Source organism: Sinohyriopsis cumingii, chromosome 15 (assembly GCF_028554795.1).
Source record: "Sinohyriopsis cumingii isolate HCF-2022 chromosome 15, ASM2855479v2, whole genome shotgun sequence".
Lineage (NCBI taxonomy): Eukaryota > Metazoa > Mollusca > Bivalvia > Unionida > Unionidae > Sinohyriopsis > Sinohyriopsis cumingii.
In genome coordinates this window covers 37,196,274-37,223,046 of record NC_142975.1, presented here as the reverse complement: position 1 = coordinate 37,223,046, position 26,773 = coordinate 37,196,274, and the positions used below count along the sequence as shown (strand labels likewise).

The 26,773-nt window shown below is 34.6% G+C and overlaps 1 protein-coding gene across 3 annotated transcripts in view; it reads right to left on the bottom strand.

The window, feature by feature from the left end:
- The window catches only part of LOC149781622 (phosphatidylinositol 4,5-bisphosphate 3-kinase catalytic subunit alpha isoform-like), a 76,241-nt gene extending 56,435 nt beyond the window's left edge, over positions 1–19,806 (bottom strand). Inside the window, exons 1-7 of one of the 3 annotated variants that reach the window (XM_089935669.1) lie at positions 19,671–19,806; positions 12,835–13,204; positions 11,370–11,582; positions 9,581–9,831; positions 8,108–8,225; positions 4,166–4,284; positions 1,722–1,907 (exon numbers count right to left, since the gene is read on the bottom strand). In XM_089935669.1, the coding sequence (XP_089791795.1) occupies positions 1,722–1,907; positions 4,166–4,284; positions 8,108–8,225; positions 9,581–9,831; positions 11,370–11,582; positions 12,835–13,180 (1,233 nt within the window). In that variant the 5' untranslated portion in view covers positions 13,181–13,204; positions 19,671–19,806. The other 2 variants (XM_089935670.1, XM_089935668.1) reach the window with 2 other exon arrangements.
- Between the last annotated feature and the right edge of the window lie 6,967 nt (positions 19,807–26,773).

The following is a 26,773-nucleotide window of genomic DNA, read 5'->3' as shown; positions in this document are numbered from 1 at the left end:
TAATAGTCAGTACCTTATAGTATAGAATTTGCTACATGTACATTAACTGCTGCGTAAGCTGTCATATAAATCTTTAACTAACACGGGATGATTAAGCTTACACTATACAGACTCCCTGTGCAAAACACTGTACTGACATAAGGGACCATGTTGATAAAAAATTGTTAACAATGAAAATCTCTGAATGATTCATGGTCTTACAAACTAAAACACATGTTAGCAATAAAAAACTAAAACAATGACATTTTTTCCCCAGAACTTTTCCAAAAGTTGGATATTATTCATTTGGCTTCCAAATGATTAAAGGTTCACAAATATAATTTTATTTGTAATATTAGAAATTATGTTGTGGCAATTAAAACTGTTTTGTGAGAAACAGTAATACTTTTTGCAAATTATTTTCTTATGAAATATGAAAACATGCTTTTAATATTATAAAATTCATAACAAGATTCCTCAGGAATTTCCATCAATTCTTTACTGATGGAAGCTGCTTAAGTATAGGTACAGTGAAAAAGTACCACCGAAAAAAATATGACGGCAAAACGGTATACTGGTAATACCTTGTACCTCTACTAAATATGACAATTTTTCTACTTAAAGAGTGTTAATACCAACTCAGAAGCATCCAACTGTCAAGTTTTGATGTATGAATAACAGTGTCGGAGAGACAATGAATCGAACCCAACCAAGAGCAAATGAGCTCAACACAAAGGTAAATTCAAATCAATTAACCATGAAATAATGATTAATGTGACCTAGTTTTCATCGAGATACATTTATATAACAAATTATGTATCTTTAATTGAAATGGTGCACAAAATTAAACCAAATGCAAAATAACCCAACTATATTACCTTGCATGTAAATATAGGTCAGTGACCTAATTTTCAACTAAAGGTTTAATATACCTAATTAGAGGTATCGCTAATATTTTACAATTAGGGGTCCTGAATTTGCCACACAAGTATTGCATGCGTACAGAGGACTCAAGTGTACATGATTTTCTGAGTCCCAAATTTAAAAAATGTGTCCAATTGCACGTGATTAAGCATTTCCGAGACATCTGATAATGAAACATCTAAATTTTGTTACTAAAAGCAATAATACACAAGAAAATGACATAAATACATACCCATACCTGGTGCCAGCCAGCCAGTTAAACCTAAAGATGTATCAACACAAATGGAAATGCTTTGCAATTCAGCCAAACATCAGAAGTATATTACACCTTTTCAAAGTTCTTCTACAAGCAATAAACTCATTGTTACTGCATAACATTTCCTATATCTTACTTCTTAGGATATGTATTTGACTGCATTGTTTTCTGACTGCTGTCTCACAAAACTATTATTATGAAATCTGTATGATGTGAAGTATTTACCCTGTCCCCTGAATTTCTTTACATTCTGGTTGTACTCTACATGTATAAAGTGCAATGAAACTGATGGCAACTGCAAAATAGAAAGGCATATTTCTTGTTTCCAGGCAAGTTAAAAATTGGTGTTCTGTTACATCTGATAAACTCCTAAAAAGAATACTCAATTATAGTGATCTACGGGCCCAGAAAAACCTAGAAATAATACTAATTGAACATGAAGACTCCACTACAGTGACCTATATGCAAAACATAACCAGGAAGATAAATGGAAAGATGGATAAGAGTACAAGAAGTTACTTAAATATTAACAGTTGGCAAAAAAGTATGTAATAACCCATACCTTTTTATTCTTTCTCTTCAACTCAAAACAGATGGAGAGGCAAAGCCTCGCACTTCTTGGGATGTCTCGAATCTGTAGGAACTCTAACCACTCATTCCAGCGAGGGTTTGTTGAGTCCACTTCCTTTGTTGCCTGAGATTCACACAACGCCTCTGTCCCATTATATATTCCAGCCTTCACATAGATCTAAGAAAAGACAAAATGTGTGTACATTACTCTAAATAAACTGTATATGCAATAATAAGCACAGATACAAATCATACTTACATTTTCATTGAAAAAGGTCTCAAATTCAAACAAGATAAAATAAGTCAAACAAGTTGCAAATATGCTGTAATGCTCTGAAAATCTAATCATGTCATCTACATAAAGTATGAAGACAAGCAGAGTGTTTCATCCAGAATCAAATAAGAGCATGGTAATTATCCTCCACATTGGGCATGGTAATTATCTTCCAAAAAAAGGCATGCTAATTGTGCTACAAAAAGGCCATGGTAATTATCCTCCAAAATGGGCATGGTAATTATCCTCCTAAAAGAGCATAATAATTATCCTTCAAAAAGGGAATGATAATTATCCTCCAAAAGGAACACAAGAATTATCCTCTTAAAAGGGCATGATAATTGTCCTCCAACAAGAAATGATAATTATTTTACAAAAACAGCACAGTAATTATCCTCCAAAGGGGCATAATAATTATCCTCCAAAAAGGCTTGATAATTAACTTCCAAAAATGGCATGGTAATTATCCTCAAAATGGGGCAGAACAATTATCCTCCAAAAAGGGAACAATAATTATCCTCCAAAATGGGCATGTTAATTATCCTCCAAAAGGGCATGTTAATTATTCTCCAAAATGGCTTGTTAACTATCCTCCAAAATGGCATGATAATTATCCTCCAAATATTGATCTTTAAATTGTTGTTTTTCTTCTTCTTTTAATAATAATAATAATAATAATAATAATAATGATAATATTATTATTATTATTAACAACAACAACAATTCATCATGTTCAAGATGAAATGAGGTGCCCTTTTAAGAATGATACATGCATTTAAATGCCCTTAATGCACTGTATTATTATTAATGTAGTAAAATTAGGAAATTATGAGAACAATTGCAATCACAGAAGTTAAACCAAGTATAAAAGTGACCATTTTTGTTAGCAGGACACAAGAAGGAGTATTATGTAACCAACCAAAAGGAAAAGTTACTCGAAAAAAGGCCCAGTGGCTTGTAGAAATAAGCATGAAAAGGATGGAAAAAAGGCCTCACAAAGGAATATAACAGTATGCTGTGATGCCATCCTAAATGGCATGTGGGAAACTTAAAAAAGGAGGAAAAAAAAAACAAAAAAACAAACAACAACAATATTCCCAAGTAGTAATTCATCAAAATATACCCAAAATATTGAATGGTGTCTTAATATTGCATGAGCTATAACATGGCATATTTACATCTACACTCAAGAAACCAGTCAATCCAAGACAAATGGACTGGAATTCTGTACAAACAGAACTCAGACGAATAAATAACCAAGAAAATCTGAACAATGGTATCATGGGTAATGCCAAAAAATGAAAACGGGAGGGGGCAAACATATATGAAGGAGAAATACATTTATAGGATAGTATTATAACTAATGGATTCTAATGTGGAAGTTATAATAAAGGAAGCATACATGAGTAAAGCCCACAATTTGCTGTCAATTTGAGGAGATCTTTGATATATGGCTCTGCTTGACACAAAGTCTTAAATTCTCACTGGCTAAACAAAACAACTACATACCTGGTTCATATTTTGTGTCCTTTTTAATGAAAATAGGATGTCAACTTTTCTTCAAATATTAAAAAAAATATCTTAAATGGCCATTGTGGGTTTATTAATTAGTAATATTAGGAATCAAATGTAAAAGAGGGTTTTAAGCCATTATCAAACAAGGGTTCTGTAAAGCTGTGTCATGCCAAAGAACCATACCATAATGCACAAAGAACCATACCATAATGCACAAAGAACTGTACCATAATGCACAAAGAACCGTACCATAATGCACAAAGAATCATACTATAATGCACAAAGAACCATACCATAATGCACAAAGAACCATACCATAATGCACAAAGAACCATACCATAATGCACAAAATCTTAGTGATGGCTCCATTAATCCCACTGATGTAGTATGTGTTGAATAAACAATTCATATGTACATCTGTATAGAACTCCCTCAGTATAACACTATTCAAGGGGTTCATCAAAGTGGATTGCCTTATAAGTAATCTTACAGTGAAGTATCCTATAAAAACTATATTGGGATCCATGATAACATCTGCCTTATTAAAGGGACTGTTTTGTCCTGAGGAGTCTTGTAGCCAAGTTGTGCATTTATTAAAGTAATCTCAAGAATGAAAAGTGGCTGTAAAACAAATAACCTGAAAATACCTTGCCAACTTCTTTGACATTGACATATGTGGCACAGTTTACAAGTAGCTTGAAGTTGCTGTTGATGTTCCATATTGATGTGGTTGGCTGGTTATTGACATCTAAAAGAGCTTGAATACCTATTTATTGAAAAAAAGACATCCTAACATTATTAATTAAAAACCATTTTCTATGTAATTTATCGTGAGTTTTCTTGATTATTATCCGATTTACATGAGTAATTACACAAGAAAATTATTTATCATAAATTTAAAAATATCTGTATGTACAAAAATGACTGTGAAATCTTAAACACAAAGTTCTTAGTAGAAAATAATAATATACAAAACCAAAATGTGTCAAATGTAGTATCAACTTCATTAAGTGACAGCAGCTTGGATAATGTGTGTGTGTGTGTGATTTGGATTTTTAATGTAGCTTTTAAAAAAAATCAGTCATATTGCTATGATATCTGCAGTGTGTCAATTTAAGTGATGTCTAGCAGACATGTAGCATGATGTCCCACCCAGTGACATTATCCTGACACCAGGCTGACCAGTCCTAACACTAACCTCTTAATGCTGAGAGCCAAGCGAGGTAGCTGTTAGTACCATTTTTATAAGTCTTTGGTAAGACTCGGCTGGGGACTGAACCCACAGCTTCCCACATCTGAGGCAGACACTCTAACAACTAGACCACCCTTGGATAATGTAGTATCAACTTCATGTAAGTGACAGTGACTTGGATAATGTAGTACCAATTTCATGTAAGTGACAGTGGTTTGGATAATGTAGTACCAATTTCATGTAATGGACAGTGACTTGAATAATGTAGTACCAATTTCATGTAAGTGATAGTGACTTAAATAATGTAGTACCAATTGCATGTAAGTGACAGTGACTTAATAATGTAGTACCAATTTCATGTAAGTGACAGTGACTTAAATAATGGAGTACCAATTTCATGTAAGTGACAGTGACTTAAATAATGTAGTACCAATTTCATGTAAGTGACAGTGGCTTGGATAATGTAGTACCAATTTCATGTAAGCGACAGTGACTTGAATAATGTAGTACCAATTTCACGTAAGTGACAGTGACTTGAATAATGTAGCAACAATACTTACCCACGTATCCCTGGAAGTGTTCCCGTATGGAAATAACTTCTTACTTATACATGATATATCCTTTACCTATACGGGACTTACAGGTCACTTATACATTATTCATATTTTGTATATTTAATGAAGTGAAATGTTGTTCTGAGTACAAGAGAAAACAATATTAATCAATGCTTCACCTACATTTCATCTATATAAGTCATTTATGGATAACCTTTATCAGTTGAGCATAAGTGAACTGTAACTTCATGGACATTGTAATTTTCTGACTAACAGTGTACTGCAAAATACAGTCTGCATCCAACATTTATTCCAAATTACAACTGAAATTCAATAAAGATGCAAGCTATGATTTTCTTTCTCCAAAATTTATAACCTTCCAAAGATTTACCAATTTAAACGAGTCATAACATACACACACATTCATCTTGTTTGATTTACAACATTGTACAATTTTCAAAATGAAAACACTGATATAAAACTTCCAAGTCAGATGGCTCTGACATATCAAAGCTAGAACAAAGCAACACATTTGTGTGCGTAAATTACAAATTGTGAGCATGAGTGGTCACACAATGCTGACACTCCTTGTAAACAACAAATTGTTCTGCATCCGAATAAATGATTTTCAGTAATTTCATTTAAAACAGTATTATCTGGCACCAAACATTTAACTGTGTATAATGAAATCAAAGAAAATAAGTTATTGATGGACACAGAAAAATTACTGCACATAAAAATGATGTTTCAATGGCAAAAATCCAAACCGCTTTATAGTTCCATGATTAATGCAATCCTAATTTTGACTTGGCCATGCTGCCATTTCTGGCATTCAAGCCAGAGTAGTCTGCATCAAAGTAATTATGTTACACCGAACTGTTCTTATAGTTTTATTTTCACTCTTTGTGTCTTTCTGCATCATCTGGTATATATAAATATCCTTGGATTCAAATGCTGACAATTTAATTTTGGACAGCCTGCATTTACCAGATTAATTAGAATGGCTATCAGATTCTAAAACAAATTGAGTGATCTACCCTAAAATGTAAAACTTGGTGAAAAACCAAAGAATATATCAGTTACTATATGAGCAGAAGGCATGCTATCTATGGATGGAACTGCAGGGAGGTTGGGAGAGTGTATGTATATTATGATTGGTAAGTATTCTCAAAGAAACATTTTACTAAAAAGATCTTGATTCTTCTTTAAATACATTACCCTTAGGAGAATAGGTATGAGGTTGAGTGAGGTACATCCCTTTAAACTGGAGATACCATCTCTGGTCCCCTATGGTATGTGAGAGACCTTCTAGGTAACTTGGATGGAGGAGAGTCCATCTGTCATGGTGTGGCTTCAAACAGGGAAATATTTCCCCATGCAAATCCACCTAAGTTGTGAAGCTGTCAATCGACTTGGAAGGGCGACCTATTGAGTTGTGGATGTAGGTCCTACCAGATCGAACTGGGCCCTTCGGGATGACAGATCTTGGAAATAAAAGCGAAATAATGTGGACTCTGATCTCCATACCACAGCCTGAATGATGTCGGTTAAGAAACAGTTCTGGTCGAATGCTAGGCTGGTGGCAACTGCTCTAACCGTGCGAGTCAAAATGTGCAATAAATTTGTCTGTGCTGAGGCTATGTCTCTATATACTGAGCAAATAACCCACTTCATCCAGGACAAGATAGTCGGTTATAATATATCCTCCTGTCCTTTTATGAGAAGTAAAAAGAGGGATGATTTCCCTCGATGCAAAGGTTGTTCTATTAAGGTACCACTTGAATTGGGTCTTGTATGTGGACTTCAGCTCATGTGTCCAAAGTAGACAGAAGTTTCATGATGAAAGCCTGGTTAACCAAGGAGGGTAGCTAGTTCTTGGCGATGAAAGAGAATGCCTTCATGAGTAAGACTGACCCGTCTTGTCGGCTACTAATGCCAACATGGGTAAGACTGACCCGTCTTGTCGGCTAATAAATGATATCTTACCAATCTTATGTTGAATTCACGTAATCTAGTGGCCACTATATATCCCACTTACATGGACATCTTTAACAACTGATATTTTGACAAAAGTGGAAAATTAATAATGAACTGTAGCAAGGATAGAGTAAGGTTTAAAACTGTACATAGCTGTGTAAAACAGTGACTTCTCTGGGATATTTAATTCAAGCTGGGCTACCAGGTTCATTTCCTGGTAGTCGGCTGATCTACCATATGATTCTGAAATCTGCAAAGTTTGAATACAAGTGAATTTGTAGTTTTCTTTATCAAACCTTCACTTATACAATTAGAACTTGAATAAAATATCACAGTAGCACTTTTTCATAAATGGTTTAGTGTTTATTGGTAAATCAACAAATGAAAAGTACATTGTCTGGCTGGAAACATACCATAGTGAATGGTCTGGCTAGGGTTTGAACGTGCACACTTGGGTTGTATGTCTGGCAGTCTAAGTACTAAACCATTATGGTTCCTTCATTTAAATAATGTACATGTAATTAAATTGATGCACAGTTAATTTGCAATAGTTTTGATTCAAAGTTATGGTGGAATTAAGAAATAGTTAAACTTAACTGTACAAAGTCATAAAAGTGTCCAGCAGTACTCATAACTGTGATACAGTTCAGTAGCCCTGAGAAGGCATGTCATTAATAATTATTATCTTTTTAGAAATACTTTTTTTTTTACTTTCAAAATGCAGAAACAAAGGAAACAAATTCAAAATTTGGTAGCCCGGACCCAGCATTCTTCTAACCCCTGATCACCAGGACCAAGATTTGCAATATTTTGCAGTGCATGCATTTAAAAATGAAAACAAAAGGAGAAGAGAAAGTATGATTTACCTCTTTGCACATAAGAAGGCATTCTGAACACATTTTTGGGGAGTGTTGAGAAGACATTGTCTTTAGTCAACAGCATCAACTGGGGTATCTTGTCCGTTGCAATACACTCTCTGACATACTGGAAATACACAACCAATCTAGCATGAATATGTGTAGCTACACAGTGAAGATGAGAAAAGCATCAATACACAAAACACAGATTAACAAACTTAGTTTGATTTCATCACAAAGTTGAAGAAAAGAGTTACATTATTTGAACATCTTTTAAGTGATATTAAACACCTTTAAAATAATCTTAGTATTTACATTCAGCATTTATTCCCTTCTAATCATGCACTTAAATGCTTTCATGTCAGTACAAACATACAATTCAGTGATGTGGAGTAGGCCTGATGTGTCCTCCTTTTGTGAGAGTTATGTTTATATCAATATAAAAAAAATTTGATTTAATTCCTTATGGATTTTATCATTTTGCCATTATCATTATTTTGCATGACTTATTTTGAAATACCTTAACTGATCTGGTACACTATGCAGATGTGCCATTACCCCATCCACCCCCATATTTGTACATGCATGAAGTCACGCCATCTCTCCCTCACATATCATCTAAATCATTTTCAAAGAAACATATTTGCAGCTAAACATGGAAGTTAAGGAAAAGATGATGAGTGCAATGTTGTAATTACGTTATAACTTACATTTATAATGAAGAACATAAATGACTGCTTCCATCTCTTCATAGAAGTATAGCAAAAGATTATGCAATCTTACATTTTTTAAAGAAAGCAATGCTTTCAACAACCTCATGAACAGGTAGCAAATGGCATTTTTAAACTTGTCATATAAAAAGTTGGCAGGAAAATCATAAAGTACAACTTACTGAATGCCACTGTGTAATAGGAATTCCAGTCAGTGAATGAGTGGGTTTCCATGAGAAATAATTCTGATAATTCACTCTAGTGAATTATAAAATAAATGATGTCACTGTGGCCAACTGACATCAATAACAATATGATTGAAAAATGTGATCCACCATTTTGTCAGATACTTGTCTAGTGGTAAAAGCATGGCCACCTGTTACAATGGACTACTAGGATCCAATCCCAAGATGTGTTTATTTTTTAGTCTTCATTTTTGGGGTCCATGTGCATTTTTTGTATTGAATTAGAAAAAAGAAATATGTTATTACCATCACTTTCAGTGTGAAATATATATATATATATATATATATATATATATATATATATATATATATATATATATATATATATATATATATAACACTGCAGAACAGTAAACAGCAGATATTAACATGTGGGGTACCATAAGGAATCTGCTGCCTGAATCTGTTGCTAGGCAATACATTTAAGGATAGAATAAAAAGAAAATCTGCTTGTTCCAAGCATCTAACAGAGATATTTCAAGTAAAAAAACAAAGAATTTTCATAAGTTGCAAGGCAAAATTAATACCTTATACTGACTAATAGGATATTCCTCAAAAAGGAAGAGATCACAGCCACAAACTTTGAGGACATAAGTTTGGCTATATTCTTGAATACACCGTTCAGCATGTTCTTTTGTCATCCCCATCATACGACTCCTACGTCGTATTGTCTCAGCCACGACGTCACTAGGTTTGGCTGCATGAGGTACCTTCACACTGTATTTATTCCGACTCTGATCTTGTGACACAACCCATATGCAAACAATCACAAAGCCCTCTGTAAATGATTTTAAACAGCCACAATTAGTGTGCAATTAGATGTTCCAAAAGACAATAGATCATTTCATTCCTAAAAGAGGTTTAAATGTAACAGCAAAACAATGCATTACATCAATACTTTTTGCATGTGGATACATTCTAGCGTTATTGTTGACTCAGAACAAATCAAAATTCTTTCATAAAAAAATTAAAGAAATTTATTTCTAGAAACAATGTCTAAAATGAATTTCTGTTTTGTTCTATTGCTACTGATGATCTTATTGCAATGCAATTAACAGAGAAATTTCTACATGTTCTTATGTAAACATCTTAGTGCCAATTAGCAAATTTTAAGTTCACTACAAACTTTTCGAACTCGCTTTGCCACAATGAACCTTATCTCTGAAACTTTTCTTGTATGGAGTATGCCTTTTATTTGGTTCCCTCATAAATGTTAGACACTTTAATTATCTTACTTACATAACATTTAAAACAGAGTTTGATTGCTGAAACTAGCCAACTTGGCACATGACCGTAACAGCTAACACATAAACATGGAGAATTTACTTGCCTTTTAACTTTTTTTACAAAATTTATGTTATTGCTATTTATTTCTTTAAGTGGTGTCACAAGTTGGTATTAACATTTAAATTGATCATTATTTTGTTATTAAATTTATCAATATTATTGTTATTTACAGTGAATTAAGAATGTTTTTAAAAAACAAAAGTTTACAAAATATATGAATCCTCATTACATTTCTAAACTTTGTGATGCTGATTCAAATTGTACAGCATTAACTGCCATTTAAGAAGATAAAATGAATGCTATATCGGTGTATAATTCACCAAATTTAATTTTGATTTTATTCAAGTTTAGTAAAAAGGGGCATGTTTTGGGGTATTGTTAGAAACAAACAGAATCCACACCTGCACCACTAAACAAAGGGGATGGTGTAAAACCACGTAAATAAAATTATAGCTGAAAAATGCTGACATTTGCTAATGTCAAGCGTATTTGAGTATGTATACTACATACAGATTGAAGATGCGTGCATATCGATAAAATCCTGACCATCTAGTGCGAAAAGATTGTTTGGTAGATGAAATGCCAAAAGATGGTTTGGTAGATGAAATGGCAAAAGATGGTTTGGTAGACAAAATGACAAAAGCAAACATATCACTAAATTCTTACAGAATATAAACCCAAAAATAAACTAATATTCTTATTTGACAGAAATCCAAATAGTAAAATATATGAAACAATAAACTGGAAAAAAAAATGTACAATATGTAAAATACATATTTTTAAAAATCTAAATCTTATTCCTTTATAAACTTCAAGATTTTCTCCTGTAGCAGATCATGAAAAAGCTTCATCAAGATGACATTAAAATCTTTTGCATCAGAGGGCAGAAATCCACATGAAGCTGTTCACCCCTTATGTCCTGCTCTGACAGTGTTACATAACAGATCTAGGTCTACACACTGAAGTTAGATCCGTTCCATACAAGAAAGAGTAAAGGTATAGACACAAGCTAACTTTAAGTGTATTCACCTTTTGATGTCAATCTTTCCTCTAGATGAATGGGTAGTTCTGCATAGGACTCAATATCTGGTGGATAGATATACATGGAAAGACTTAAGTTTCCATTATGTTCCCTCAAGTCCACAGCCTCCTTGCATACATTCAAAATTTCCCTTCGGAATGTAATGACTTCTAAGTCTTTAATTTCATTAAATTCACTAACAGGGATCCCAACAGCCATACCTGTAATAATAATAATAATAATAATAATTACAACCACCACAATACCATTTTTTAGAAGCAAAAGAGGAAAAAATTCAGTTTTACCTACACTTACTGGAAAAATGAATGAAATTTCCTTAAAATCATGACCAAATTAGTGTCGCTGTTGGTGTAGCCAGGGAATAGTTTTTTCTTACACAAGTTTCACATAACATCTACCGACTGGTGCAGAATCAAACCGTTACCTGTCTATTTTTCTGTGCACACTAAGAAAGCCTATGTGCTCGCGTGCATGTTTTTAAGACCATGTGATGTCAATCTGCACTGCATTCAAAAGTTCCTTGTATATTAAATCTTATGCATTTAGAACTCCTGTTTCTTCCATGAAGCCATGTGTATCTCTCTTCACATGTTCTGGCATACAGGGAAACCCCACTGTGGTATAATGAGAATTATAAAAAATTCTATGAATAGGTGCACAAGTGTCAGGAATGACTATACAAAATACTGGTCATGTGTATAGTATGAATTAATTAACTAATAAAAATCGGGATTCAGGCAACTCCATGATCAATATAAACTAATTATTTGCTATGTAATAATGTTAATTATGATGCAAAAGCCATATGATTCAAAAACTTAAGTGGATATTTCTACATTTTTGTCAGCTTTGTTGATGCTTTAAGAATAATCAGGGAACAAGTAACATCTAAGACAAAAGAAAATCAGAAGCCATGTCATATCCAAATAGTACATGAAGCATGTTACAGCAGAGTGCTTTTGAATCTCTGATCTATGCAAGTGTGTGAAACCCAAGGCTCATGGGCTGCTTGTGGCCCAGTCCTTCATATTATGAGGCTCACTGCCATGTAGGCAGTCTTTTACAAGCATTTACTCTGTTTTGGCCCACTACCTCAAAAAAGATTGGACATCCCTGCACTAATGTATCAGCCGGCTCATTTTGAAGCTAGCTCACTGTTGAGAGCAAAATGTCACCATAATTAGATGGCCTTAATTAAAAACAGCTTTCATGCACTTGGCTAAGCTTCAATATTTAAATTATCCACACATCAAAAGTTATACTTATGTTGTAATTTGTTAAGGTCCCACCAAGATGCGCTAAAAACAAATTCCATGCGCTGACCAAGGACTCGGTTGTCACATGTATTCCACCAGACCACCCTCCTGTAAAATATCTGAATGGAGTAGTGCAGAACACGTACCTATATTGAGATTACATATTCTTCAAGTTATGTGCAGCATATAAGCTTACCAATTTCATAATTTAGCATTTTGTCCTCTCTGTTTCCTTCTGGCTCGACTAGCTTCAGAATCGGCTGAAAGAGTCTCAAGTCACACAACCTGCGAGTTTCATCGTAAAATTCTTCCCTCACTGCATCCTGAGTAATCCCAATGAAAATATATGAGGATGGGTCTAAAAGTTTGTAGAAGAGAGGATACTTCCTTGCCTCTGCCCAAAGGTCAAACTTTATCTTCTCTAGTGTAGCATCCCGATTGCAGGTAAGTAGTACAAATATTCCATTAGGGAGCAAGCAGTCTACATTGACCTGCTGGGGCATAAGATGGTGGCCCCATAACTCCCCTGAACTAGGTGGCATGGCTTCAGTCCCTTATTATAAGATCTGCAATATGAATATAAATAATAATAATAATAATAATAATAATAATAAAAGTAATAATAATGATAATAGTGATAACAACAAGCTTTTAAAATCTGCAAATCACGAGAATGCATTTTGTACAAGACACTGTCAGGGATGACATTTATATGTGATGTTACTATATTTCAGGTGATGAAACATTAAATTAACACAAATACTTGTTACAGAAGGCTTCAACCCAAACTAATAATTAGTGACTTGTGAAAGACTGTTTTCTTACCAAGACTCAAAATATTTGGTCACCAATTACTGAGGGACTCAAATTTCACTAAACATCTCAAATTTTATTCTTTTTTGAATATCATTATTATTTTATTATCAGCAACAACGAATATGTCACCAGACATTCTGCAGGTAGATAGAATTAAAACTGGGTCTTAATAAATACCTAAAACCTCCATTCATTCATCTCTGATGAAATCTGAGGATCTCTAAAAATGTATTGAAGCTTGAAGAATAAATTTATTTCCGTATGTACAATTTTCTTTAGGTAAATGTATATATTTCTTCTATGAGTAACTCTACCACTGAATAAAAACAGAATAATTTTCAAATGTATAAGCAAAATCATATAAAAATTAACTTTCTCTAGAACAGTATGCAAAATTAACTAAAAATAGGACAACAATCTCCAGTGTTAAAAGCTCAGAGAGCTCTGATAATTTTGGCATATAGCTGTTTTCTTTACTCCCCTACAGCATACGTCATATGGAGACACTCATTCCAGGTGACATGAAGTGCACTACTGTACTACTCTTTCAAACCTTCATTTGATTGGTTAACTTGTTATCAGAAATATGGGCAAAACCTAACATTATGAAGCAAATGCATGTACTTCACTGGCCTCAACTTCTCTAACCGGCATCTAAATCAGAAGGTGGAAAAAGTGGGGTGGGGTGGGGTAGAATGAGAATTCCTTGTCCAAATAACACGCAATCAAAGTACTAAAAGTATTGTATGGGTAAATTGAAAAAGGATGGATATTGATGGCTGCCTTTTTAAAACAAGGGTTATCTTGTGCAATGTTACTTTTATCTTAAAATAATTGTAAGGCATTAATTAACCAAATCTTGGAAAATGTTTTCAGCCTTAGACGCTGCTCAATTGTATTGCATAAGGCACATTATGCAATTAGAACAGGAACAAAGAGATAAGACGATTTCAAAATGATTATAACCATGTTTCATTTGAGTAAAAATTATCTTCAACTCATTCACACGTCACTGGGGCTCAGCATATCCTACTGGGTAAACAAATGACTGCATCATTCCAAGTCATTTCATGCATTTTAGGTTGTATGAATGTTATGTAACAATTTAAACATGTCAGGTAGTACTATCATTTGGGATCAGCAGCTAACTGCTATTTGCAAACAGGAACTGAATTGTTCAGTATGACAAATTTCAGAGACAGCAGCATTCTTCAAGCCTGTGACTGGTCATACCATGCGACATAAGCCTATGTTTAAAAAACTAAAGAATTTGTATGCATCAAAAGTTACTGCTAAGTGACCAATACATGCAATGATACCATCTACTTTTGCATGCAACTTTAACTGACAAAATCTGAAAGAACATGCAGGTCATACCTACAATGGGAGGCTACTCTGAATGCAGCTTACAATATATACTTGCTTATAAGTCACAGCAAATTGCAATAACAAGATCCTGAAATTGTAGCAGAATACACCAGCAGATCTGGATCTGTTCTGTTTTACTGATTACTCTTAACAAACTACAAATACCCGGACCTCCCAGGCCATTATGCAACATCAGATCTGGGTCTGTGCAGCTGGCAGCTCGGCTTGGCTTACAAACAAGTATATACAATATTCATTTTAGCTAATTTCAGATACAGACTGCATCATGCACTGTTGATGCTACAGAAATACAGTTTAGCCTGACATGAGCAAGACAGAGACAAACTCACGAGTCAATCCAATCCACACAATGAATAATATATACAGCTGTGCTTCTTTCTCACTATAAATATATACCAAAAGGATAGCAGATTATTGGCAGTTTGTAATTACTTACAATTAATGGTCACGGAATAAGCTCTAGAAAAAACCCACTTATTGAATCGCTGAATTTTGGTCATTAACATTATAACATTATCCGCTTTTATATTTCTGTAATAGACAGTGAGTCATCACTCATCAAAATGGTATATTTGCATTTGTAAGTGAAACAAATATTTGATATATCAATACTTTTTATTGATACCCATACCAATACAAGAGGGGAAGAATCGTAACAAAATGACAATTACCCAATACAAATTACTTGAATCTTCAGCAGTTGTGAATAACTATTAGTCATTTGCCTTTTCATTCTTTGAACTGAGAATTCATCTGAGCCGTGGCAGACACATGCATACATTTCTGTCATTAAAAATAAAACACTACTGATAAAAAATACCCATCTTCTAATATATAAAAAAAACACAAGCCAGCTAACTAGCGGGGTTCGAAATATGCCTCCACATCCCAACCAAGCAAAACCCATGCTAATTATTTTACCCCATCAACTTGCTTGTTCACTGATAACATATCTGCATAAAGAAGACATTCCAGGCTTGTTCCCCGTGCATAATTCATGTACTGTACTGATCATTCAATAAACACATTGTGTGAAGTTTCTCTTACTTTACATCTTGTCTACTTGCATCAAATTTGAGGGCTATATGCCCTGTGCATCATGCAAAGAAATAGGTCATATCTAATTCTGGTGTGTTTGTTCAAAAGCAGAGTTTAAAAAAATAACCACCAATCAGAACTGTGACAAATTAACTGCATGACACACAAGAAGTACTGGCATCCAAAAGGAGAAACTTCGAACAAAAGTGGCTATTAAATGATTTTTAAAGTACTAAAATCACACAAGGGCAATGAGTTTGTCATGCCCCTTTTTACACTTATACATACAATCAGTCTTAAATCATACAAGGTGAACAAATTTGTCATGTCCCTTTTTACACTTATACATACAATCAGTCTTAAATCATACAAGGGGAACAAGTTTGTCATGTCCCTTTTTACACTTATACATGTAATCAGTGACTGTGCTGGTGGGATAAGAAATACAATTAGCACAGAATCAGCAAGGGGACTGATTTGAAACAAGTTCTAGTCACCTTTTTAATTTATATAATCACTATGGATGTTGTAAATAATTTCTTTTTTCACTGGCAGAAAGAGTGTCTGTGGCTGCAGCAAATGTTTCATCTTCTGGGAGTGAAGGAATCTGTTGTTAGTCATACCTGCTACAACCCTTTGACTTTTTTTAGACAAGATTTCCTTTGCATGAGGAAATTACACTACTTTCATTTTTTTAGATAACACAAAACTTACTTCCAAATACAAGTGAAAACAAGAAATTGGTAATAAGCTGTTTTTAAAAAAAATATAATGCTTTGTGAAACAAATGGCATGGTGACCACAATCAATCCTGCACCTGACCAAACAAATCAGCTTGAAATGGCCTAATTTTTTATATAAATACCCAACACCTATCAGGAAGTCTGTTTTGAAATACTTTTTATATCTTGTAAAGTATGTGAATGGCATGTGAACTGATAAGCCTTTGTCTGTAATCTGTTTACTAGAAATATAACCAATATGTCAACACATAAAAAATGGCCTTACCAATGACAGACCTTCTAAAGATGAAACAACTATCAAATCTTATATATGTATCAATAATGTATCATATCATATGCAGTGTACAGCAAATCACATCAGTATAAACAGATATGTCTATCATTTCGTTCTTAGTAAGCAGCATGTTTCTTTTGAACATTCTCACTCTATTTTAGATATTGTGTGGGAGGTAAAGGCACAGTCCCTATCAAAAACATGAAATATGCCAATACCCCATAGTAGTAGCATAGAGTAGTAACTTTAAACATGTGCTAGCTAATTAAATGACCTTGTATCAAACCCTACCAGCCTAAAATTGAGAAGTAGTTATTTTTAAACAAGGCTCTCAGGACCTAAGCTTTGCTTGCAGTCAAATGCATGTGAAATTTTCAAAATAAAACACTATTTCTCCCTGTGATGAGTCCCAGTGACATGCTGCAAGAAGCCAGCATGACTGATTAACAGTTAATCATTATCAGTCCAATTATCTTATTTTACTGAGTGTGTATGTAAGCACCTGGAATTGACTGGCAAGTAAATGCATGACTTTTTTTAAATCGATGATACATACATAAATCATGAATGCAAAGTTATATCAGACCCTAATTTGGACAATAGTGTAAAATCATTGACTTGCCATAATAATAATAATAATTGTATTAACTGCTATTCAGGTACCCATTATGACTTCTACAGGGCACCACAGTAGCAGTAGAAACTTTTCAAAAGTGTCCTAAAAAGTACATGGACTCACAAAAAGGAGTTGGCAAATTCAATTTTCATTTTGGGGAAAGAGTCTTGCGATAAAAATGAACCAACAAAAGAATAAAAAAATAACAAAAGGTGAAAGTTCCATTTGAGTACGAGACCATAAAGTGTGTGAATTCATCTGACCAATTTAAATCTAATCTCTCAAACTACATGTACTTTTTCAATACAGCCCATGCTATATCCAACCTTATAACCATAGATTTGACTCGCAAGGCACTTAACACTGTTTATTATTAGCAAATGAATTAGTTGTTTTTTGTACATGTGCTGCTGGTATAATTTTCATTTCTTCTTTTGTTTAATTTAATGGTAATTCATACACACGCACAATACTGTAATGTCTGTTTGTTTACCTGTGTAGGTTTGTTTGGTGAGAAAGAAGATGCTATTTTACTTGTAGAGAAAACTACACAGCATTTCCAGTGGTCATTCTTGGTATTTAATCTAACTTGACAATTTTATTGTTGTGGTTTACTTTATGTTTTTAGCATTGTTGTAAGGGTTAAAAACAATGTATAAATTTACGTATGGAATGTTTAAATGTGACATTCTATTTACTGAAAAAGTTTTCTTTGTAGTGTGACATTATGAATTCAATCCTGATATTAAAATAATGAGCATGAACTTTTCATTTTCTTTTCTATCCCGTTGAAAGTGAGTGACTCCCAAATTTATGTCAGAGACTCAAATATAGGCTGTGGATTCCTGATTTCCACAAAAGAAGAGTCCAGGACTCCTCATCCTGAAATTCTGTTAAGAGCGCTGTTGTAATTCATATAAATTAATTCCTCTTCTTATTAGTTTGATACCATTCATTGGATTCACTTATTTCGACTACAAGAACAAACTTAAAGACCTAATAATGTTTCCTACCTTAAATATTCTCAGCATATTTTTTTTAATGTTTTCTAATTTCATGGTGTTTGTTTTTGTAATCATATATGTTTTTTATCTTACAGGTGTTGTCAAATGTTGTAAAGCGCTTAGTGCTTCTAAAGATTAGGCGCTATTATTATTATCTCCTACAAGGCATAGTAATGCAATGTAATGTAATAAAATATACAATAATCTTGTGGACTATAGGTTTCTAAGTTTAGAATTCTTATTGTGATACAAAACAATATAAAGTCCATTTGCAATCTAATGCTGGTGTTGCAAGATTTGCAATCATGCAATTAAGAAATGCTGAATTTATTCACTTGATAATCAGCTCAATAAATGTAATATTATGCTTCAATGTTACATCTAAGATGATAATTAATCAGTTTCTGACAGGCATAATTTGATAAATGGCTGCCTTTTTAAACTATCAAATGTCATTAATATCATATAGAAAGTACACTAGTTTAAAACCTTCAACTCCAAAATACCTGTACAAATATTTAATTGACAAAGAAATGTCAGAAGAAACTCTGACTACATTCTGTTCTAACATTACAATTTTATCATTTTGTATTCTAAATTAAGTCTTAAATATAACGACTGTTTGAAAAATTAGAATGAATTTTTTACCTAAACATAACAGCCCTCTCATTAAGTTTTTGAAATATCCGATTACATATTAAAAGTACAAGCCATAGTCAATGCAACAATGTAACAAAACGGTTAGTGTTGTAAAAGATAGACATATACAATGTTAAAATTTGTAGCAGTTGAAGGTTTCTGTTCCGGCTGCTAGCGAGATAGCTGCTAGCACAATATAAAAACAAATGAACGAATACTAAAAATGTTAAAAGAAACCCGAAAATTCAGTTAGCAAAGTTACTTACTACTACCACCACTTGACGATTTAATTCAAATCACACACTTTTCAATCCCATGTAACCATCTTCTTCAATTACATGAACATGTATGACCTTTCTGTGGTTTTTTTTAGCAAACTTGTAAACAATATATATGAAATGAAATGAGTAAACAGGTTGTTTACGCTTTTAATTCCGCCCATCCCACATTAACACCGTCACATATAAACCACAGAACAAAACATCTCTAACAAGACAAAGCCATGTCATCTACCTAAGCACAGATGCACGGGACATTACATTGGAAATCAATAAATGTGTGACTGAATTCGCTCGACCAAAGCGGGACGTTTCTCACACTAAAAAAAAAAACACCACTTAACGGAAACAGATTGTTGTTGGATGAAAATCAACTCCGAGCAGAATGTAAATCTCATCTCTGATTGGTCAATATATGACAAATTTTAAAATTCTTGTGTTATAATACGAGTTGAATCGTCAACAATTAATGTTTAACGTTTTGTACTTTATACTTTTCTTTTTACACTAAATGTAATCAAAACGGATGGCAGACTTGTATGAATCCGCGATCTGGACAAATGCATGGTTGTATGCTGGTTATTGAGTACGTTATGAATCTTTGTTTTTGATACATGTACATTTTTGTGTGGTGAGAAAATAAGCAAGATGAATAAGGGTGTTATCAAGTGCGAAAAGGACTCGACAATATTCTCGGTGTTGGAGGAGTAACAGAATGGCGTTATCCCCGTCTCAAAATTACTTAAACGTTGCAGCAGAATATACGGTCAGGCAACTGACTGACAAGGCAAATTAACTGCATTATTATGCAATGAGTTTTAAATCTGAAAAACAGAAATTCATATAGTAATTATACTTTTTCATGGATCTAATAAAACTATGGAATGTACAATTCGGAATAAATAATGTTGTTAGTCTTTTGTTCTTTAAGAAATCTGTGCTAATGTTTCGTCTTCTGGCACGTCTCCTTCAATCATTCATTGGATTGTAATTTGTACTGTTCTATTCTGGAAAAATATATGCCATATTATATGGGATGCTGTGTTATATACGCTTCAAAACTGGCAGAATCGATAGTATGCATACATATCTTCGATTATTGAAATAATTAAATAAATCAGTTTTAAAACAGAAGTAAATTTATGTAAAATGCAGTGCCAAGTTAATACATCCTCTCTCTCTCTCTAGAGAGAGAGAGAGGGGGGGAGGGAAATGGAGCGGTAAATATGACAATACTGTATATTTGACCTTGTAAATTAATGGGTACGAAACAACCACCATCTTTGGTACGAAACGACTAGCACCACGGGTACGAAATAACCACCACCTCGGGTAAGAAACGACTAGCACCTGGGGTACGAAACGACCAATTTCCACTGGGTACGAAACGACTTAGGTACGGGATGACCACCTGCCAAAGAAATAGTAAAGTTCCAAGCACGCGCCTGGTAGCAGGGGCAAAAAGGAAGACGCGCATTTTGAATCTATATGTCTATTTCACTAATGAAATATTTTTGTGTATTAACTTAATCAATGCTGTTGATGTTTTGGCGTAGTGAGGTATTAAAAGATTTTTGTATACTATTGTGGTTTCATTATGTGCCAGATTTAGACATAGCGAGGCTCTAAGCTATGAGAAGCTGTAGAGGCCCTATATGGTATAATAAAAACATTTGAGAGGCCCCTTCAGACTGTTCTGCCCTATGCTGTAGCTTGCTAGCTTAGGCCTAAATCAGGCACTGGTTTCATTATATTGTTTGATGGATTTATGCATTTGTTTTGTATGCCTTGCCAGCAGATTTGTGTTATCCTGTTGTTTTTTTTTTTTTGTTGTTGTTTTATTTGGTTAAACAAGAGACCGCCACCTAAGGAAACGCAACTTATGAAAATAGACGTCTATAATTTGTATTCATGCTAATATTTTTGAATCGTTGAGAATTTTGCTCTTACTTATATGTTCTATTTGTTATGTCTTATTAGCTTTTATTTCAACAGATATGCTATAATCATGTACACTATAAACACAGACAATGCCACATGACCGTTTCACACTAAAATCAATGCTAGTTGACCCTTGTCAGATACCAAAATGGTTGAGCTTGAGTAAAATCTAAATCCTATGATTAGCTAAGCACATTCTGATGTATTCAATAATCAGGCTGACTGTTTACACAGTAATGTATTTTCTCCCAGGCAAATTCACTGTTTATATATATATATATATATATATATATATATATATATATATATTGTCATTTACTTTTCTGCTCATGTATACGCATTCTTTACAAATGTAATATATATACATATCTTTTATTATATTTAGTGTATCTGTTTGGAATTCACTGATCGAGAGAGACAGAGAGATGTACAGTGAAACCCTGGCTAAAATGCTTTGTTAATCAGATGGCAACAGCTATCGCAAAGCTACCGAGGTTTTACAAAAATGTGATTAAATTTTTAATGCTATATTTAGTGCCTGTGAAAAAAGAATTTTATTTAATAATCTGACATGGTATGCTGTGTGCTTAAAGAAAAATATGTGATATCATGTCAGGCATGTCCGTAGTCAATCACTACACGCTGACCTTAAAAAAGCAGATAACTGTAATTATAACTGAACCATCGACAGTAAAGCCATTTAGTCTTCTTTGTGTTAGATTTCAATACGTCAGGTATAAAATGGTTGCTCAATCCAGTTTAAACAGGATATATCTTATCATCTTGGGTGCATAGACAAAGTCTGTAAATTATATCTGAATTAAAAAAATCAGTAGTTTTTCTTTGTATTTTTTTAAACGAAATTTCAAATCTACACTTCTCACTGAAATAGTTACTCTTATGGGAAAACCCCACTATTGTAAAATATCACAAGAGTGAACTGGAGACAAAGCCTACTAAAACCAATCTGTCAAAAACGTCGATGTAAAAGTTCTCACGGAATAGTTAATCCAAACATGCCATGATTATTTCCACTAGTCGCCCATAATGCGATTGTGCATTAGTTTTATTGCTTCTGAAGTGACTAGTGGTCAGGTACAGAAAAACACGTCTGTTCCTCTCACGGTGCGAATAACAACTGAAAATGATTTGAAGCTAAGGCGGTGGAAAATATCGGTTAGCCATTGAAGTCACTTACAATGAGTGACACAGTTGTTTGGTTCTAAATTCAAGGCAAGTAGTATAGTGGTCAGGCGCAAATAAACACGTCTGATCTTGCCACTGTGCGAAGCGCGAATGAAAGAGCTTCGACGCTAAGGTGGTAGATAATAGATGTAATCAATAAAATTGCTTCCAACGGCTGACGCATTGTTTTGCCTAGGCTCTTGCGTTTTTACCACTGTTGTGCACACTGACTGGAGTGTGAACTTACAATCCTGTGTTGTGTACCGTAACATTTCTTCTTGCCACATCAAATATTTAACTGTGCCATTATTGTTCGCGGTTTGAAAGTGACCAAAACAAAATATTTTCTCACCTGGACATTTTGACATACACACATTCGCATATGTAGAGCGAGAAATGATATAGTATTGAGTGGTAGTTTTTTTCTTCAAACTAGTGAATTTGGGGTTTGTATGAAGTAAATAAACTAAAGTACAACGAACCTCCGGGATGGTAACCCAAGCTGTCTGTCCATTGATGCACGTATTTACATCAGAAGAAATATGATCTCTAAAGCACAAAGATATAAGACAAGCATGATTAGAATGAACACAAAGACAGCAAACTGTAGTAACAAAGGTATGTTTTCCTTCACGTCCGCGTAATTTCAAGTTTCAATCCCCTTGCACGACAAACAAGCTCTATCCCGATCAATTGAAAATCTCGACCTTCGAGACTAAACCAGTAGCGAAAGCACTAGTTGCGTAGGCGACTTAAATCCTTTAATTGACTGATTGACAAACAAGCTCAATTAAAAAGTGCGACATTCGCACATAAAAGTGGGACTGTAGTGGCTCCATTCCTACAGTCCCGATCAATTGAAAATCTCGACCTTCGAGACTTAACCAGTTGCGAAAGCACTAGTTGCGTAGGCGACTTAAATCCTTTAATTGATTGACTGACAAACTTGATACCTTTTGTAGAGCTTGAAATAAAAAAAAAACAATGAACAAATCTAAGAACTTTGCTCAAGATATTTTCTTTGCAGCAACATACTAAACAACATAAATACCGCTACAACAATAAAAAATCTTACATCTTCTGTAACAAAGAAATCCATTAAAAATAGAATTAAAGATTAACAATGACTAACCAACAAAACCGAATTAAACAAAGGTAATGACATGCGTAGAAATGCCTCTCACTTCCGGAAGGTAAGCAAATGTAATCTGCCATGCACCATCAACTTGAGAAAAATAATATAAACTGAGAGAATCCTGAATTCAAAATTCATTTTTTTTCAAAATTATTTGTACATACCTAAGCACTAATAAAGAGTGGATGAGGGCAAATGCACATACAAGCTTTGATATTTCGGGGGGTGGGGGAATGAGGGGATATTTTTAACGTTCTTAACCAGCTATATATGTTTCGACTTGTCTGTGGGATATCCACAAATAAAGAAGTACAGATTTCTGGTCACGTTACAAGTGTGTGTGTGTTTTGGAAAATGAGAAAAATTGGATATACAATTTTCTCGTGACGCTTATAAAGTGAATAGTCTGTGCAAGTGTAAAAAAAAGAAAGTCATATAACTTTTGTACGGTATAACTTTGTAAGCTTGTAAAGATTTCCACTTTAGAAAATGTGAAGTATCACAAGTTATTATCACAAATGGAAGTGGAACACAGGGACTTGACAGTTGTTGTTATGATACAGCCACAAAATTTCACAACTTACTTGCTCTGTCTCTTACTTTGGTCTTTGGAAAGATCAGCTTTGTAGGTGCAGCAACTGTGGTAACAGCAGGATGAGACGCCGTCGCTGCTGACGAAAAAGGGTAGTTCCTTTACAAATTGGTTTAGTATTTTTTTAAAATATCAAATGAAGAAAAACATGTGTTAAAACAGGTTTGGTAGACATCGTGTACAGCGGCAAAGTAGAAGTGACTGAGAGAAGGAGACATCGTTGTCTAGTAACGTGGTGTTCTAGAGTAAGTACGTGTCCTAACGACACAGTGCCGTCTCTAGCTTTCTTGAGGACACCAACTGCCTGGGGTTTTTTTTCTTTCTTTCTTTCTTGCAACGTTTTGCCTTCCGTGGTAGGGTTTGAATCTAAAAGTCGTCAAGATGCATGAGATGCGTAAGACGCACCGCTGTCGTTGGGTTCTTATATGTTTGGCTTTCACTTGCCCTTGTTAAATATACCAAGTCATTGTGACAACAAGAGGTAGAGAGGGTATATATGAAGAGAACAAACTTGCTTAATCATTTCTGAATCAGGAATCGAGATGAAACGATCGCACGATTTCAGTGAGAGAGAAGAAGAACGTAAGAGGCAGCTACGTGACGTATCGCCTCACACACGAAAAGATGTGTTCGCTCAAATCGAATACATGCGCGAACCTGAATCAACACCTTCCACGTATGAGACCAGACAGAGAGAGCCTATTCCAAACCAAAGTCCACCAGTATCACCCGAAAAGTATTACCACATTCAAGAGGCGGAAAAGCGCTCCTCTAGAAAATTTAAAACTACGGCTTACACTGTGAAGTTTAAAGATTTCGAGTCCGACGTACCGCTGGAGAAAGCAGAAGAGTTCATCACCGATGTATGGGATACTTTTTTAACCACACTAAAACGACAATGGTAAGCCAAAGAAGACGATCGCTTGATACTTTCCATTCGTCACGACAGTTTAAAGTCACCTGTTTGGATCGAGTTTAGTAACCCAGCTGAATTGGCACCTTCCAAAGGCATCGACAAGATTCAACACGTGCAAAAATCCAACGACAAGTTTCACATCACCGATGGAAAAGCCACACTGTTCATGACGCACGTGTCTCTTCCTAAAGGAACATGACTGCATAAAGGTATTTTTGATGGACCACCTTCTCAGCACCAAAACGATCTTCGTGCAAATTAGCAATCATCAAGACCAGATGTGTTTAACCCGTGTCATCGTCATAGGACGAACGTATGCCGACAGGAACAACACGGTAGAATGGAAAAGAGCCTGGAAAACTATTCAAAAATCGGACCGAGCCAAACAAAAAAGAGAAGCAGAACTCCTGTTACAACAATCTGGCCTGCCCAAAGACACACCATGTGGAATTCCTGAAATGCAAAATTTTAAGACGTCTTAGCTCTATGCTACACCTTGAAAGTCCACCCTCAAGAAGTGCGTTGGCTCTGTTGTTTTGAGGCAAATATTTCATAACGAAAATACATTCACGTCAATTATCACAATGAACAATTCGATACCATTACCAGTCTCACCGGATTCCTGGGACACGTATATTAATAAAAGAAATGTGACTTTGATTATAACAATAGAGAGCAACACAAGCACTGTGGATCAAAATGTTCAGGATGTTTGGCCTCTAAGCTCTGTTTGGACGAAGGACAACAACGGGTGCATTGCCCTGCTTGTCAGCGCACGTTTGTCAGCCCTACCTATTACCAACAACATCTACAAACGCAAGGTTCACAGCGGAAAAGTGCTTTTCAACTCCTGAGTTTGTGCCCTACTTGTGGACAAGTCATACGTAGCTATAATGCCAAGGTACACGTATGTTTAGGAAAGAAACGATGTCACACTTGTCGCCAAATAGTGGACTTGGAACACGAATGCTACATTCAAAAATACCATTCCAATCATTAAGAGGAAGATGATGACCAGAAGAAAGGCTATGTCATCTTTTTCGATTTCGAATGTATGCAAGAGACCGGTATTCACGTTCCTAATTTCTGCATGAGTTATCGAGCGTGCTAAAAGTGCATCCAAGAATATATCTTAAGTCACTGTCATCACTGCAGCAAGATTCCTGGAGGACGTGAAAAAATCTTTCGGGGATCTAACACGCTGGTCGATTTCGCCCAACGGATCTTAGACCCATCGACGAGACGTGGAGCCAAGAGGACATCGAACGTTATGGAGATTGTCATCGCCATGCCACGGTGATGGCTCACAATTTCTCGGGATACGATGGACAGTTTCTTCGCAGATACTATATGGAGCAAAGAACCGAACGTACGAAAGTGACTTTGAGCGGAGCCAAAATCATTTCCATGCAGGTGGGACAAGTGCAGTTTAAAGATTCGATGAGTTACTTGGCCATGCCTTTGAGACGAATGCCTAAGACGTTTGGAATGACAGAAATGCCAATGTTTATTTCCGCACTTTTTCAATATCGAATCCAATCAACAAGTCGTTCTACACCATTTGCCTGA